General features: G+C 46.8%; 1 protein-coding gene across 1 annotated transcript in view; it reads right to left on the reverse strand.

Annotated features, from left to right (window-relative positions):
* The window catches only part of LOC122802317 (protein YIF1B-A-like), a 764,428-nt gene that overhangs the window by 197,597 nt on the left and 554,530 nt on the right, over positions 1-12,301 (reverse strand). The window contains exon 5 of the mRNA XM_044071990.1: positions 7,487-7,544. Within this exon, the coding sequence (XP_043927925.1) occupies positions 7,487-7,544 (58 nt within the window). The remainder of the gene's footprint in view (positions 1-7,486; positions 7,545-12,301) is intronic.

The raw sequence follows: 12,301 nt of genomic DNA on the forward strand, positions 1-12,301 counted from the left end.
CTGTCATATCCTTGGCAGTATATAAACCATATAAGCTAAGGCTACTGCAGCAGTGATGACTATGAGTGCTGGATGGATAAGGTATGCAAAGAAGGGATACCTGAAAGGTTAAAAAAAAAAATCCAGAAGACAGCAAGGCAGCAGGTGATAAAAACCTGATAGAGAAGAAGGGAATCCAGATGACTTAGCCCATCTGAGTGTTGAAAAGGCATGCACAAGCTAGTAAAGATATGAACCCCCATAAATCATGCTCTCTCGTGAATGCAAGAAAGAGGAGGATTGGGAGCGAGGTGGAGGCTTGAGGATCTGGAAGAGTCATCTCACTACAAGAACAGGGGTTGCTTGTGTTGCTTCCAATAAGGTTATATTTTAACCTTCTCCATCAGGTAGGTTAGGTTAGGTTCTTGCCATTATTTAAGTAGAAAGAAGGATTTAGAAGAAAGGGAAAGTAAGTAAAATAGGAAGAATATGAGGCTAGAATGGCTAATTTCTACAGACTGACGGCGGTAAAACCAAAAAGTTTGTCCTAGTAGTTATCTTTACAATTTAGCCCAGCAAATAAATGGAACAACTAATCATAAAGTCACTCCCTAAGTACATCTGCATAACACAAAAATGTTGTGTAGCTGGTAAGGCTAGACAGTGAGCTAAGTTCCTTACAAGCATGTTTCTTTGTGTACAGCATTTCAAACGATTGTACATGAAAGCTTATTTGGTAACTCTGGACTGATTTAAGACAAAAGAAATACAGGACTATAGTAATTTCTTCCAAATCCTGTCCCACATCTTTCTTTATCAAGGGTTTAAAGAAAGGCTGTGGCATGGCCTTTGAGGAAAAAAGACCTACACAGCACAAACCAATGAACTAAAAAAATCACTATCTCTTAAGAATTTAACACCTCTGTAATACTGGCAAACACTAATACTGTTTATAGAAACTGTTGTTCTACACAGCTGATCTAAACAACAATGTTTCAATGCAGACTATTTTATAAATTTCATACAGCCTAAGCTGCACCTATGTATTTCTGCTGTCTTAGCCTGCAGCTCTGCATTCCTACACTTTTGAACTGGTGTGAGACTTGCACACAAACGTTTTTTTTTTTCAAAACATTTTTATTTTGTTTTTCTATTAAACATGATCAAAATATTTCAAGCATACAATATATACTGAATAAACAACTATTTACACTATATAGTCATCCATGACAAACATTGGCTTTATCCATGAATACTTATCAATAGTTATCCTAATAATTTTGCAGTTTTTGCCACGCTATTTTTTTATGTGTTACATTACATGTTCTATAACGAGAAGTTATGTACCTAACATAACGTTCCATGTTAGTTGTCTTCTTCTCGCCTTCTTTCTTGCTGGAAGGGTTCGGAGCCCTTCCTCGGCTCCGACTCGGCCAATACTAAAGCTCGAAAGCTATTTCCACTGGCTCGAGGCTCCCCTATATCCCACAATGCTAGGCGGTAAATACCCAGATCTCGTTTGATAGCTAAAAGAATAGCAGTGCTGGTCTCCTAGAGACAGAGAAAAGGGAAAAATCCACCTCTATAGAAAGACTACCTGTAAAACTATCAAACAGGGGCAATAGAGGTGGTTGACGCTGTGGAAGATAAAAGATCCCAAGGATCCTCTCGGTCTGTCCAGGCTAGGGGGGTGGAGGGTGGGATGCAAGAAAGAAGGTGAGAAGAAGACAACTAACATGGAACGTTATGGTAGGTACATAACTTCTCAATGTTAAGTTGTTAATCTCACCTTCATTCTTGCTGGATGGGACTGCGTCCCTAGCACCCTTATCCTGGGTGGCTCATCGGAACAGACTCTTGAGTACGGTGGAACCAAAGTTAGCCCGGTTTCTGGAGGCCATATCCAATTTATAATGTGAGATAAAAGGTATGAGGAGAAGCCCATGTAGCTGCTTGACAGATGGAATCTATGGGCAGTCTGTCTTGAAATGCTACAGAAGTAGCTAATGTTCTGGTTGAATGAGCTCTAGGTCGTGATGGTAGCTTTTGGTGTCTGAGATCATAAATGAAGGAAATTACAGAGGCCAGCCATCTCGAAAGGGACACTTTGGAAACTGGAAGGCCCATCTTGCCTTCCGCATAGGATAGGAAGAGCTGGTTAGACTTCCTAAACTGTTTAGTCCTATCCAAATAATAGCGAAGCTGGCGATGAACATCTAGGAAATGTAACTTTTGTTCTGCCTTGTTGGAATAATTAGGGAAGAAAACTGGAAGGTCGATTGTCTGATTCAGATTCGCCTCAGAAGAAACCTTTGGTAAAAAGGAAGGGTTGGCCCGAAGGGACACCCTGTCTTTGTGGAAAACTAAGTATGGAGGATGACTGCAAAGAGCATGAAGTTCAGATACCCGTCTAGCAGATGTTATGGCTACTAGAAAAAGGGTTTTCCATGAAAGCAATTTCAGAGAGCGGGAAGTGGCCGGTTCGAAGGGGGGGAGAATCAAGGAGGCTAGAACCAAATTTAAGTCCCACTGAGGTGGGGGGTCTCTAATTGGGGGCTTGAGCAAAAAGATACCTTTAAGAAAGGCTTTGCAAAGTTTATGGGACACGATGCTGGAGTCTGAAAAGCCTACATGGAAATTAGATATAGCTTCCAATTGTACTCTAATAGACGAAGAAGAACCTGAGTGAAAAAGTTCTGCCAGGAAGTCTAGTATAGATTGGATAGGTGCAGTGAAAGGGTCTATGTTATTAGTTGCTGCCCAGAAGGAAAAACGTTTCCACTTGCTATTGTAAATCCTTCTTGTAGAAGACTTGTGGGAAGCTATAAGTATGTTACGGACCGAATGGGAAATTAAAGGAAGCCTGGCTAGGGTAGGAAGCGGAGCAACCAAGCTGTGAGGTTGAGAGATGGGAGGGAGTGGTGCAGCTGACTCGATTGATGGGTCAAAAGATCTGGCACTGTATCCAGATGCCAAGGCTGCTCCAACAGAAACCGGTGAAGGAACGGAAACCATATCTGACGAGGCCAGTAAGGGGCAATGAGGATCATGTCGACTCTCAATGCGGTAGCTTTCTGAATTACTTGAGAGATCAGTGGAAAGGGGGGAAAGGCATACAGAAGTCCCCGGGGCCAATCGTGGACTACAGCGTCCCTGGCGGGTTGACCTGGTAGGGGAAAGAGGGTGAAGAAATCGTGACACTTGCTGTTTTGGGGAGTAGCAAAAAGATCGCAGCAAGGTCGGCCCCATTTCAGAAAAATTTCTTCCAGCACTGACTGTTTGAGAGGCCACTCGTGTGGTACGAGTATGGCCCTGCTCAACTTGTCCTCTATCACGTTGGACTTCCCGGGGATGTGCGTTGCTATCAGAAACCGCTGAGATGAGATCGCCCACTGCCAAAGTCTGAGTGCCTCTCGACATTAGGGATAAGACTTGGTTCCGCCCTGTTTGTTGATGTACCATACTACAGACATATTGTCTGTCTGAATTGCAATAGTCCCGGTGGGAAGAGAGTGCTGAAGGGCTTGCAACGCTAAAAGTACTGCTCTCATCTCCAGGACATTTATGTGCAGATGGCTTTCGAAAGGTTGCCATGTGCCCTGGACCGTCCTGCCCTGACAATGCCCCCCCACCCGATCAGGGAGGCGTCCGCTTTCACCGTGGCAACCGGAGAGGGGGGAACGAATGATCTGCCCTGAAGAACTTGAGGGGAGGTCATCCACCAAGTTAGATGCTTCTTGCATGATTGGGTCAGCAGAATACTGTGAGACATTGGGAGCTGTTGGAAGGACCACTGAGAAAACAGCATCCACTGGAGGATCCGCATGTGAAAGTGTGCTAGAGGCAGAAGTGTAATGGCAGCTGCCATGAGACCTAAAACCTTCAAGACAAACCTGGCTTTGATCCTGTCGCACTGAAGAAGAATGTGAACATGTTTGTGGATATCTGATACTCTTTGCTCTGTTAGTTTCGCGGAAAGATGAATTGTGTCTAAGGTGGGGCCTATAAAGGTAATAGCCTGACAAGGCAACAAAGCAGATTTTTCGAAATTTATGGAAATGCCTAGAGCTTTACAAGTATGAATGGTGTAGTCTCTGGATACGAGAAGTTGACGCCTGGTGGTAGCAGTAAGGAGCCAGTCGTCCAAATATGGAAACACCTGGAATCCTTGTCGTTTCAGATGAGCCGTGACCACTGCCATGCATTTGGTGAACACTCGGGGGGCTGTAGTGAGACCAAAGGGCAGGGCTCTGAACTGATAGTGACTGGCTCCCAGCCGGAAGCGGAGGAACCTTCTGGAGCATCTGTGCATCTTGATATGATAGTACGCATCCTGAAGGTCTATTGAGCACATCCAATTGTCCTGACCCAAGAAGGGTAGAATGGACTGAAGCGTGACCATCCGGAATTTTGTTTTGTTTACAGACTTGTTTAGTCTGCTGAGATCCAATATTAGTCTCCTGTCTTTTTTGGAACCAAAAAGAATTTGGAGTAGATTCCGGATCCTTGCTGGTCTGCCGGGACTGGCTGGATAGCTCTTTTTGACAGCAGCTTTGATATTTCTAGCGCTGCTTGTTCCCTTAGACCGGGTGGAACGTCTGGAAGGGGCCCATTTGGTTGGGGTGGGATGTGGACAAAGGGAATTTTGTCACCCTCGGATATAATCGACTATACCCATTTGTCTTGAGTGAGGGAAAGCCAGGCTTCTGGATACAGTGATAATCTTCCCCCGACTGCCTCCGAAGGTGGACAGTCGGGCAGCTTCTCAGGGATGCTGAAAAGGTTTGTCAGAGAGTCTCTCTCTTCTACCTTGATTCTGCAAACACCCCCTGCCCCTAGGGCGGCATCTATTGTTGTCCCCCCCTCTGCCTCTAGAGGGGGAACTGACTGCGTGCATCAGGCGAGACTCCCTGTGATTTGCGGAACCACATCCCCACCCCCTTCTGACCCTTGGGATACGGTCTGGAAGGGGTAGAAAACCGGACTCCCACGGCAGAGAGAGTCTTGCCATCCTGTTCCCACCTAGTCAACGTGTCCTTCACCTGAGGTCCAAACAACGCTGTACCATCAAAAGGGGAATTGGTGAAGGACGCCTTGAAAGGGTCCGCAGTTACAAAGCTGCATCCAGGCGTGACGTCGTAAAGCTACACCTGTGCCAGCGGCCCTACTCGCCCCATCGGCCGCAAAAGAAAGAAGCCGCATGGAGGAGTTGACGATTGAATTCAGGGTTGCCAGCTGGGAGTTCATTTTGTCTCGAAACCCCTCAGTTGTTGGATCCTGCAAAGCCTCACCCATTTCCTTGATCATATCTCTCTGAAGACGGGTGAAGTGACACAAGTAGTTCAGCGAAAGCATAGCAAAGGTCGCTGAGGAGAACATCCGCTTACCGTACCTATCCATAGTCCTAGATTCCTTATTAGGAGGATGGATAGGTACCGAAGGATCAGCTAATTCCTTCTTAGTGGCTGCGGCCACCACCATAGCATCAACAGAGACACCATTGGATAAGAATTCTTTGTCCTTAGGAGCTGTAATAAACTTGGACGGTCTTCGTGGGGTAGGTTCCACCATATCAGGGGCTGTCCATGCCTTCCTTGCCACCACTTCCATGAGGGGGTCAAAGGGAGGAGATACCCAGGAGGTGGAAGGGCGAGAGCCAACAGCCTCAAGGTAGACCGACTCGTCCTCTGAAGGGTTAAGGGTGGACCAGTTCCCCCTCTGTTTAAGGATCTCAAGGATGTCTGAAAAGGAGACATCCTCAGAGGATGACCGTGGTGACCCTTCAGACTCATCCAAGTCGGTATCCGAGGTGATAGACTCGGGGGAGTCAATATGCTTCCTCTTGTATTGTTTCTTCCGAGGGGGTTCCCCTGAAGGATCAGGGGAAGCCTCGGAAGAGGAGGATATTCCCAGTGGGGAAACTTGAGACATTGGCTCTCTATGGTCTGGGACGAGAGGGTGGGTAGAGACCATCGCAGACACTGCAGAGGGAGGAGCTGAGGGAGCCGACCGTGGCGCAGACACCGGGTCTAGCATGCTCCGCATGACCTAGAAGGCGCCCCGATCAGGCGGGGCCGAAGATCCCCACTCCGAAGAGACGAGGACTCCTCCCGGCACCGAAAGGGACGGCTCCGAGGCCGATGTCGGGGCCGAGCTCACCAGCGCTGAAGCTCCGAGAGGGAGAACGGGCTCGGACAAGGGTCCGATGCCACTCGACCCTCGGAGCAGAGGGAAGCCCGGGGCCCAGATCCCTCCAAGGAGGAGATCGGAGCCAACGACGGAGACAAAAGTGGAAGTATCGGCTCCGACGCACTGACAGTCACGGCTCCGAGAAGCTCCAGCTCCAAACTCATGGGAATCGGAGGAGGAACTGAGGAAGGGATGGGTATAGCCACTGACCATTGGGTAGGGCTATGCAGTATTTGGGCTAGTGCCTGGGACTTGAGAAGTCTGCTCACCACCCTCTCTAAATCATGGTCGGACAGTCTGGAGGACGGAGAGGAGTGGGACCTATGGCTCCTCTCTGATAATAATGGAGATCCCTGGGCCGAGTGGATAGAGCCAATGGATGGGGATCTAGACCTCTTTCTAGTAGATGGCTCCGACAAAACTATCGGAGCCGTCTGAGTCTCGGACCTCTCGGCTCTTCGGAGCCGAGGTAACCGTTTTACTCTTAGAAACATCAGCTCCAGACGGAGTCGATGTCGAAGAAGCCTTAGAGCCACCAGCGGACGGCTCCGAAGCTGGAGCCGATGCCTTGGAATGCTTGGAAGGTTTTCTTGACACGGTCTGGGTCAAGGAGCCTTCATGCTTTAATAAGCCTCGCAATATCAATTTATTTTTGCGTTCCTGCAGGACTCTTGGACTGAAAGCGTGGCAGACAGAACAAGAGTCCTGCAGGTGCAAAGGTCCCAGGCAATATACACAAGAAGTGTGACCGGCTGTCAGAGACATTTTCTGACAGCACGAGTCACACTTCTTAAAGCCTGAGACCTTAGAGTCTTTAGACATCCCAAAGAAAAACTGTGAAACACAGACACACCTGTTAAGAAAGGGGAAAATAATCCAACCACTCCCACAATAAGTAAGGCTAAGGGGAAGGGAGGAGGGCCTGAAGGCCTAGAAAATTAACAGGGGATAAACGGGAAAAACAATTAGAAAAACCCGAAGGAAACTAGGGATAGTTAACTAATAAACTGTTAAGAAAACTATTCTAAGAAAAAAATACGGGGTTTTGAAGTTTTACAACTATAAAAAGTCACTAACCTGCAGAGCCGGTAGAAACAAGCACCTCGTAGCTAAAGCGGCAAATGAGATCTGGGTATTTACCGCCTAGCATTGTGGGATATAGGGGAGCCTCGAGCCGGTGGAAATAGCTTTCGAGCTTTAGTATTGGCCGAGTCGGAGCCGAGGATCGGCTCCGAACCCATCCAGCAAGAATGAAGGCGAGATTGACAACTTAACATTAAATGGTTTTGAAGAATAGTTAAGTTTAGAAATAGCTTACCGATTCTGCGTTCCCAGTGCTAAACCAGCAACCAGTATGTATGTAATGAAAGCCATAGCTAGAAAAATAAAATAAAAAATAAAGTTGAAATATGCATTTTAAGTTCACGGTACGATTTAAATAGTCAAGCAAGTGACAGACACAGTTATACTGACCAAAAAAAGTGTAAGGATGTAAAAGTTGCAGTTCTATTCATTTGATACCTGGGGTAAGAGTGCTGATCTGAACAGTCCTTTCATACATGACCAGGCCAGGATCAAGGGCAAACAAAGATGAAATAATTTTCCTTTTCATTCTATCAAATAACCCTGAACCCTTGAAGAATAACACACTCTTTGAAAACTGGTAATAAACAGCAGCACAGCATATTTTAAATAAATCAGGAAAATACAGACTATGGCAGCAGAAAAGACCACTCATTCCATCACATTTATCCTTATGCCTCCTGAAAAAATTATTTTCAGATATCCTACCCAGAATCTGGTCAACCTTTTCACATCACAAAGAGCTGTAAGAGTTGATTACTGGCAGAAATATGGCATCTTCTGAAAAATATACAGCTATAAAGGAAAATATAATGGTTGCTTTGTATAAACAACATATTTCAAACACTGTTGCCTGGACTAGAAAAAAAATATTATTTATTACATTTGTTGACCGGGTAGTGTCCGACTGGGCCAGGAGCCCATTTTCAGTGAAGACCCAGGGAGAAAAGCTCCAGCATTTTACAAATAAGAAGTTAATTACAATACTTGACACAGGTGATACAGGGACAGTTATGAAGCACCATTACAAATAACTCACTACATGGTTCAGAAATCATACACTAAGTATTAGACTTTAAATTCACATAAATTATTTAACATAAAGACAGTAGGTGGCAAGGGAGAAGCAGTTGAGATTTCATGAGACAGTTTCTGCTAGTTGTAATACAGTGTCTGCATAAGAAAATGAGAAGTTATGTACCTAACATAACGTTCCATGTTAGTTGTCTTCTCTCGCCTTCTTTCTTGCTGGATGGGTTCGGAGCCGAACCTCAGCTCCGACTCGGCCTATACTAAAGCTCGAGAGCTAATTTTACCGGCTCGAGGCAACCCTATATCCAATGATGCTAGGCGGTAACTACCCAGATCTCGTTTGGTAGCTGAGAAAACAATAGCCAATTCAGTCTCCCCACTGAGGTGGAGGAGGAGAAAGGAGAACTCCCCATATATTACTATCTGAAGATGTAGCTACCCCAGGACCAGCTGTTTGGGCTTGGAATAGTGCAAGATAAGGTCCCTTAGAAGAAGGGGAAAACCTCTCTGTCTGTCCAGGCTAGGGGGATGGTGGGCGGGACGCAAGAAAGAAGGCGAGAGAAGACAACTAACATGGAACGTTATGGTAGGTACATAACTTCTCAATGTTAAGTTGTCAATCTCGCCTTCATTCTTGCTGAATAGGACCGCATCCCTAGCACATCCTGGGTGGCTCATTGGAACAGACTCTTGAGAACGGTGGAACCAAAATTTGCCCTGTTTCTGGAGGCCATGTCCAATTTGTACTGTGTATCAAAGGTATGAGGAGAGGCCCATGTGGCTGCCGCACAGATAGTGTCTATTGGCAATCTAGCTTGAAAGGCTGCTGATGTAGCTAACACTCTGGTTGAATGGGCTCTTGGCCTAGAAGGCAATTCTTTACCTCCGAGTTGATAAATACAGGTAATCACAGAAGACAGCCACCTAGACAGGGTTACTTTGGATACCGGAAGGCCCCTTCTACTTTCTGCAGAAGATAAAAAGAGTTGATCAGATTTCCTGATTTGTTTAGTTCTGTCCGGATAGTAGCGGAGCTGACGATGAACGTCCAGGCAATGCAGTTTTTGCTCCACCCTGTTTGAATGATTAGGGAAGAAAACTGGAAGATCAATAGATTTTTGCCTGAGAAGCCACCTTGGGTAAAAAAGACGAGTTAGTTCTTAGAGAAACTTTGTCGTTGTGGAAAACTAAATAAGGAGGACAAATGTAAAGGGCATGAAGTTCAGATACTCGCCTAGCAGATGTAATGGCGACTAGGAAGAGTGTCTTCCAGGAAAGTAACTTCAATGAACAGGAAGCCGCAGGTTCAAAGGGAGGGAGAATCAAGGATGCTAAAACTAAGTTTAAATCCCACTGTGGTGGGGGGTCTTTGATCGGGGGCTTGAGTAAAAAGATACCTCTGAGGAATGCCTTGCAAAGCTTACGGGACATGATACTGGAGTCCGACAGGCCTATGTGAAAATTTGAAATGGCTGCTAACTGAACTTTTACTGTGGAGGAAGAAGATCCTGAATGAAAAATTTCAGCTAGGAAATCTAAGACCGAGTGTATTGGAGCAGTGAAGGGATCTATATTCCTAGCCTTTGCCCAGAAGGAAAAACGTTGCCATTTACTAGCATAGATTCTTCTGGTGGAAGACTTAAGGGAAGCTACGATAATATCCCGGACAGAATTTGAAATCATTGGAAGCCTGGCTAGGGAAGGAAGTGGAGCAACCAAGCTCTGAGGCTGAGAGATTGGAGGGATTGGTGCAGCTGCCCTGACTGATGGGCCAAAAGATCTGGCACTGGATCCAGATGCCAAGGCTGCTCCAAAAGATAACGATGCAGGAACGGGAACCATATCTGTCGAGGCCAATAAGGGGCAATGAGAATCACCTTGGCTCTCAAGGCAGTAGCTTTCTGAATTATCTGTGTGATTAATGGAAAGGGGAGGAAAGTGTATAGAAGTCCCCGAGGCCAATTGTGGACTAGAGCGTCTCTGAGGGGATGGCCTGGAAGGGGGAAGAGTGAGAAGAAGTCAAGGCACTTGCTGTTTTGTGGTGTTGCAAAAAGATCGCAGCAAGGAAACCCCCACTTCCAAAAAATTTCCTCCGTCACCGATTGCTTGAGAGACCACTTGTGGGGCATGAGAATAGCTCTACTCAGCCTGTCCGCTATGACGTTGGACTTCCCGGGGATATGCGTTGCTATCAGAAACCGCTGAGAAGAGATCGCCCATTGCCAGAGTCTGAGTGCTTCTCGACACAGGGGATAGGACTTCGTTCCGCCCTGCTTGTTGATATACCATACTACGGACATATTGTCCATTTGAATTGCAATAGTCCCCAGGGGAAGAGAGTCTTGGAGGGCTTGCAACGTCAAAAGCACTGCTCTCATCTCCAGGACGTTTATGTGCAAGTGGCATTCGAAAGGTTGCCATGTGCCATGGACTGTCCTGACCTGAAAATGCCCCCCCACCCACCCAATCAGGGAGGCGTCCAATGTGACCGTGGAGACCGGGGGGGGGGGGGAGTAAATGGTCTGCCCTGATGGACTTGAGAGGAGACCATCCACCAAGACAGATGTTTTTTGCAAGATAGAGTTATTAAGATCTTGTGTGTCATAGGGAGCTGTTGGAAGGACCACTGGGAGAAAAGCAGCCACTGAAGAAGCCGCATGTAAAAGCGGGCAAGGGGAAGAAGCGTGATGGCTGCCGCCATGAGACCTAATACTTTCAGAACATACCTGGCCTGAATTTTGTTGCCTGAATTTTGTTGCTCTGAAGGAGGACGTGAACATGATTTTGAATATCTAAGACCCTCTGCTCTGTTAACTTTGCTGAGAGCTGAACGGTGTCCAAGGTGGCGCCTATGAAGGTAATAGACTGACAAGGTGACAAGGCAGACTTTTCGAAATTTAGAGAAATACCTAGCCCTTTGCAAATGTGAATGGTGTAATCTCTGGCTAGAAGAAGTTGACGCCTGGTGGTGGCAGTGAGGAGCCAGTCGTCCAGATATAGAAACACCTGGAATCCTTGACGTCTCAGGTGAGCCGTAACCGCTGCCATACATTTGGTCAACACTCGGGGGGCTGTAGTGAGACCAAAGGGCAGGGCTCTGAACTGGTAGTGACTGGCCCCCAGCCGGAAGCGGAGAAACCTTCTGGAGCGCCTGTGTATTTTGATGTGATAGTACGCATCCTGAAGGTCCACTGAGCACATCCAATTGTCCTTGCCCAGAAGGGGTAGAATGGACTGTAGCGTGACCATCTGGAACCTCGTTCTTTTTACAAACTTGTTTAGTTTGCTGAGATCCAATATTGGCCTCCAGTCCCCTGTTTTTTTTTTGGTACCAAAAAGAACTTTGAGTAGACTCCGGATCCTAGTTGGTCTGCTGGGACTGGCTGGATGGCTCTCTTTTTTAGCAGCTTTGATATTTCTAGTGCTGCTTGTTCACTTAGACTGGGTGGAACGTCTGGAAGAGACCCCATTTGAATAGTTGGGGTTTGGATAAAGGGGATTTTGTAACCCTCGGATATAATAGACTGCACCCATTTGTCTTGAGTGAGGGAGAGCCAGGCTTGTGGGTACAACGATAATCTTCCCCCGACTGCCTCCGAAGGTGGACAGTCGGGCAGCACCTTAGGGATGCTGGAAGGGTTTGTCAGAGAGGGTTTCTCTGCTACCCTGATTCTGCGGACCCCCTCTGCCTCTTGGATGGTGTCTGTTGTTGTTGTCCCCCCCTCTGCCTCTAGGGGGGAACTGACCTCTTGCGTCAGGTGTGACTCCTTGTGATTTGCGGAACCACATTTTTCCGCCCTTTTGACCCTTAGGATATGGTCTAGATGGGGTTGAAAAATGAACTCCTATGGCAGAAAGAGTCTTGCCATCTTGTTCGCATCTGGTCAAAGTATCTTTCACTTGAGGTCCAAACAATGCTGAACAATCAAAGGGGGAGTTAGTGAAGGACGCCTTGAAGGGTTCTGCGAAGTTGCAAAGCCGCATCCAGGCATGACGCCTTAAAGCCACACCTGTGCCT

Source organism: Protopterus annectens, chromosome 1.part0 (genome assembly GCF_019279795.1).
Source record: "Protopterus annectens isolate FY-2018-M chromosome 1.part0, PAN1.0, whole genome shotgun sequence".
Classification (NCBI taxonomy): domain Eukaryota; kingdom Metazoa; phylum Chordata; order Ceratodontiformes; family Protopteridae; genus Protopterus; species Protopterus annectens.